Here is a 6008-nt window from a genome sequence, read left to right on the forward strand (position 1 = left end):
TGTTCCCCGCCGCCGCCAGATTGGGCCCCGGGGGGAACTCCTCCCCGATGTGCGCGTCACCCGGAAGTGACGCGCCCACGCCGGGCACACTGGGGGCGGGGCCACGGCCATCCTGAGCCCATCAGGGAGGGCGGGGTATAAATGTGGGGGGGGGGAATAAATCCAAGGGAAAACTCTATGGTTTTCCCTCGTATGGCTATGGCCCTCCCCCCAGTGTGCCTGGCGTCGTCACGTCACTTCCGGGTGACGTGCATGCGGCGCGCAACAGACGCTGGCCGGGAGCCCCCCTCTCCCGACGAAAATCCACTTGGCAACCCTATTCTGTTTGGAAGCTATTCTGGTTTCAAGAACAGAGTGGATGAAGTCTATCTGCCAGATAAGTGGTCAAACACACAAGTCCAAGAAAGTAACTCATAGAAAAGGAGAAACTGATTTTTATTCTACTGCAGAAAGGTTCAGAGGTCAGAACTCACATTCTGTCAGCAGGCTGAGCAACACAGTTCATCTTGAAGGGCAGAGTCTATTTTCTCAGATCTTGTGGTGGAAAGAGATTGCTTTCATGCCTCTCCTTGCCAGTAAAGAGAGTAGGACAAAGACACAGGAAGAGAGCAATAAACCCTTTTCGCACTTCTAAACTTGAGCCGATAGAGTGAGCTAACGTAGAGACATGCGACCTAAAAGATACTCAAACTACATCTCCCAGCATGCATAAGGATTTAAAGATACAGTGGCTACTTACCAATCTATTACTGACTGTCTTACTAGAATCTGCCAACGGCAGCACAGAAGCAAAGATGCTGTTTAGGACTGACATGTTAGCAAATATATCAAAAATAAATTTTATACTAGATAATGACTGGAAGAAGTTTCTTCATATTTCATCCTGCAATGTTTTATTTATTTATTTATCCTTAGATTTGTATCCCGCCCTAACCCTGAGGCTCAGGGCGGCATTGGGAGCCTGCATGTCATAGTGGATAAAGTGTCTGACTAGAATCCTGAGAAACCCAAGTTCTTACCCCCACTTCTACTATGGAAGCTCGCTGAGTGTTGGAATGTGACTACGGTCCTTTCCACATTTGCCAGCCACTCCGGGTTTTCTCAGTGTTCAAGTCGAGGCAGTTTAAGTCCACGGCAAAACAGCATCCAAATAACCCGGGGCAACAGCAGGCTGAAACTGGGCTGACCACTGAAGGGAGGTCATGTAATATGGGGGGGAACCCAGAATAAAAAGAAGGTTGAACTCAATGTTAGTGCAGGATGGGGGGGGAGACCCTGGCTTATAAAGAAAGTTGAATTTGATTTTAGTGCAGAATTCTTTGGAGTATACCGTGGTGAACATGGATTAAAAGGAGAGTGCAGAAAGGGCCTACGTTTTCTCTGCCTAACTAACCTATTGCACAGGGTCGTTGCAAGAAAGGGCCTACGTTTTCTCTGCCTAACCTATTGCACAGGGTTGTTGTTGCAAGAAAATGAAGGGAGGGAGAGCAAATGTGTCCCCAGTGGGATGACAAGCAAGATATAAATAAATGCAAAATGCAATGCATACATTAAATTCCGTTTCAAATATACACTCTATAAAGTTTTAGGCAAGTATCAGAAATTTATGATACTGAATAGTTTAATCTAGAGACCTGATTATGATTTATTGGCTTATGTAAAGCTCATATTAAACAAAATTAAAACATTTTTTCTTCTTATGGTACATCCTTCAAATTAAATTCTTTGATCGCAAATAAAGCCCACTGTTGAATATTTCCATTAATTTTAGCTGCCATGAAAAGCTTATGATTGGGGAAAAAAATTAGCTTTCTACAATAGCATGTTTCTTATACCATTATGTCTTACTTTTATCTCCAAATGTCTTTAAAGGTCCCATGGTTTCAATTTTGCCCTGTCAATCAAGTGTGTAGCATCAGTTAGCATATTCTTAAATAATAATTTCAAATAACTATCCATCTTGATCTTGACTTGACACAAGAACAAGCGGGGGGTGGGTGGAATCATTTGATATGTAAAGGAAAGAGGAACTACTAACGTGTTTCTTATTTTGAAAGACTTCAATCATTCTTTTTTCCGATCATTTGGAAGCCAGCACAATGTTTAGTCTATGTGCATGTGAAAAAGAAAACTTACATGCCACATCTGTTTATATCATTGACCTGTAAAGGCTGCCATCATTTAACCTAGCAAAGCAACGACAATCCTGCCATTCAGCTTGTCAGAAGTGCAAAACAAACATAACATCAAGGGATTTTGCGGGGTTGCTATATAATCAGAGGTATCTAGTCACCTTCTAATTAGTTTAATTGGAAATATGGCACTGGAAAACAGATCACTAATGCCCAATGGTCATTATCGCCCCTTACTAGCACACACAGCAATTTCAGCTTTTAACGGTATATTGAACAGAGTAACATGATCCACTGTATTTCTACCAAACAACCTGACCATTGTTATGCTATTTCTTAGAAAGCAACCTGGCTGTTGCTCTTTACTGTGTCCAGGAGACCTTTGAAAAGTTTTATAGGGAAAGACAGCGGCCTGATTTCAGTCAACACAGATTGAAAACCCCAAACAAAAGATAAATACCTGGCCTCAGCTAAGTTTGGATGGCAATGGTTCACACATTCAACTGTTGGTCACTGAGCAACCAAGTGCTGGGTTCAAATTTTATACACACACGTGTGGATTGGTCCTTCAGTAGTAGGTGGCCTAATAAGCCCTAAATTGTTTCTTCTTTTTTGTGCGATGAAAGATTGAAGCCCAAAGTAAAGAAAGAGCAGTATGCCTATATGTGCCAAAGGTTAAATCCCCGAAAGCCTTCTGAGAGATAGGAGAGCTGATCACAGGGGTAAAAAGAGATCCTAATTTTCACTAAAGAAACCCATTATTCCAACAAGTTCCTTGGACTCTAGAACATGAGCAGTGCCCTAGTCAATATCAACATGTAAATTTTTGAACTTTTCATCTAATTTCAGTTCCCTCTTCTTCAGACCGGAAACTGGCTTGATACTTAAAATACTTAGCATCAACCAGTACCGTATATCATATCAGCTTCTCTCCTCAACCATACCCACAGCCTCTCCTCACTACAGCCCCATCTCACAAGGCTTTTATCCATGTGGATCCCATGATCCTTAACATATCCTAAGGGATCAAAAGGAGCCTCCCCATCCCGTCTGCCAGTGGAAAAGCTGGTAGGATTCAGTTCACTGTCTTCAAGCATTTAAAGTGGATCACATTTTTACTGTCACCATTACAACAACCTGGTAAGGTTGGTCAGCAGTATTTGCTTCATATTACAGAAGACGATAGGGCAGATTGTCTAACAGTGCCATCCTACTCAGGTTGGTTCCATGGGCTTACTCCCAGGAAAGTGTTCTTAGGATTGCACTGTTAGGCTACCATGTGGATTCAGGCAGAAGTAAGACTAGGAATTGCAAAACTCCTGATTAATAACCCACCAGTCTTTTAGATTCAGCCATGACCAGCTATTTATTTATTCTGTATTTCTTTACAAGATTTATACCCTGCCTCTCCACCCTGATCAGGGCCACCAACGCAGCTCATACATAATTTAAAAACCCCACATCTTAAAAACTATTAAAACCGAATAAAAATACACCATTCCCAACCAATGCTCCCTCTAAGCTGTGGAGTCTTGTGAGCAAAAATTCTACCTTGTGAGCTACTGGCATTAAAGTTGTGAGCAAGCAATTTGGCTACTGCATAAATTAGTTTGCTCTGGAGCCATCGTTCCTGAGCTAAGACAAAAATGTGTGAGCCAGAGGCTAAAAAACTGTGAGCCAGCCAGAGGTCGATTCGGGAGGATCGCGGGGGATCGCCGTTCCCCTGGGTGAGGTGTGGGGGCGGGGCACACGACGAAGCCCTGCCCCCTGCTTCCGGCCACCCCACTTCCGGCCCTCATTCAGCCAGGAGGAGGCAGGAGAAGAGGGAGGGTAAGCTACTTCCTCCCCACCTCCTCTTGGCTCCGCCGGCTGCCCCTGAGTTCCTGAGGGCCAAATATGCCCCTGAGTTCCTGAGGGCCAAATGTGCTCCTCGCGCCTCGTCTCCCAGTGACTTTGTCACCTTGAGGAGCATATTTGGCCCTCAGGAACTCAGGGGCATATTTGGCCCTCAGGAACTCAGGGGCAGCCGGCGGAGCCAAGAGGAGGTGGGGAGGAAGTAGCTTACCCTCCCTCTTCTCCTGCCTCCTCCTGGCTGAATGAGGGCCGGAAGTGGGGTGGCAGGAAGGAGGGGGGTGCAGAGCTTCTGGTTCTACGAACGAGGTTGCCAGCACAAATTGCTCATGGCCAGAGGCCCTACTAAATAGTGCTCTGGCCCATTAACTCATTAGCACCTTTGTGCGAGGTCCTGGCTGCTGTTAAAACTCAGGGCTCAAGGATCTCCGCCCTCTTGAACGTGCTTCTTTTTGTCGGCTAGCCAGCTCCTGACGTCTCTGATCCCTAAGCCTACATACAGGTGTGCGAGATGCAGGTAGTGAGCTGCTTATGGCCTGCTCAACCGTCCTGTAGTTTACTCAGATTGCTGTGTAGCCTCCTCAGTACTTACAATAGGTGCAGATCCTGATGCTTCTTCAGCTCTTAAAGGCGCTGAATCCTCCCCTCTTAGGCTGTCAGGAGCTGGATCTGGGGCTGAGTCAAGGGCAGGCATGACAGCTGGCACTACCGGGCAGATCTCTTTGAATATCCCCTCCCTGGCCCCGCTGGAGCCAAAACCACTCCTCGCGCGAGGAGCATATTTGGCCCTTGGGAACTCAGGGGCAGCCAGCGGAGCCGAGAGGAGGCGGGGAAAGTTTGGGGGGCGCGGAAGGCGGGGCGCCAGCGCCACCAGGCAGATATATTTAAATATCCCCTCCTTGGCCCCGCTGGAGCCAAAACCATGAGGCGCGAAGAGCATATTTCACCCTCAGGAACTCAGGGGCAGTCGGCGGATCCGAGAGGGGGCGGGAAAGTTTTTTGGGGGGCCACGGGGGTGGGGCGCCAGCGCCACCGGGCAGATCTCTTTAAATATCACCTCCCCGGCCCCTCTGGAGCCAAAATGACCCTTCGCGCCTGCGACAAGGTTGCTGGGAGATGAGGCGCGAGTTTTCGCGGTGGGGGCTGTGGGGGCGGGGCGGGACGCCGGTGCCACCGGGCAGATCTCTTTAAATATCCCCTCCCCGGCCCCTCTGGAGCCAAAACCACTCCTCGCATTTGCTTTACTTCGAAATATACAGGCGGAAGCACAAAGGCACACCTACAAAGTAACTGATCTGCTACCCCAAACAGGATCTCTAGAGAGAAAGATCCTGATGACAGTAACGGTTCTTTGCCTCCCCCCCCGTCACAACAGACCAACACATACACCTGCACCCCCTCTTCAGCTAGGAAATAGGGGATAACTGCTTAGTTGGAACTTGGAGCTATTAAGGGACACTGTGGGGTATCTCCAGCAATTCAGAAGCATTAACAAGCACTATTATTTCTTTCTGTCTTGCGTTCTAGACTGTGACACAGTGGCCAAGCATATGGGACGCAGCCATTCATAAATGCCAAGTCTGGATCAGGTTGCCTGACTTGTGCTTACAGTGGAGAAGGAGATTGCCATTCCGATCTGCAAAATCCAGGGTTTTGTCCCAATGTGGAGAACACTGGATTTAAGCAAAACTGCAGTTATGAGAAGAATAATTCTGCAGCAAGGATATTTTCACTGTGCACGGCAGATTCCCCACTTCAGTTTGAGAAAATACAGAGCCACTGTAGTGGGTACCTCTGCAGGTGAGAGGAGAGCATATGTCTCAGTGTGAGCCAGATTTCCTACCTACCCTCTCAGAGACAGCCTGTAGCCCCCAAACTTGAGCTGTTGGGACCCAAAGGGGGAGAGAGAGGGAAGGGGGGACAAGGACAAGCAGCAGAGTGTACAACTAGGCACAAGCTTTTCAGAGCTTTACACAGTTATAACTTGTCTTACCCTTTTCTCAAGCAGCGTTTTCTGACCATGCA

General features: G+C 47.3%; 1 protein-coding gene across 1 annotated transcript in view; it reads right to left on the minus strand.

Annotated features, from left to right (window-relative positions):
* The window catches only part of TEC (tec protein tyrosine kinase), an 82662-nt gene extending 81848 nt beyond the window's left edge, over window positions 1-814 (minus strand). Inside the window, exon 1 of the mRNA XM_015412864.1 lies at window positions 740-814. Within this exon, the coding sequence (XP_015268350.1) occupies window positions 740-814 (75 nt within the window). The remainder of the gene's footprint in view (window positions 1-739) is intronic.
* Between the last annotated feature and the right edge of the window lie 5194 nt (window positions 815-6008).

The sequence above is a fragment of the Gekko japonicus genome, unplaced genomic scaffold, assembly GCF_001447785.1.
Source record: "Gekko japonicus isolate JY-2015 unplaced genomic scaffold, Gekko_japonicus_V1.1 scaffold1332, whole genome shotgun sequence".
Lineage (NCBI taxonomy): Eukaryota > Metazoa > Chordata > Lepidosauria > Squamata > Gekkonidae > Gekko > Gekko japonicus.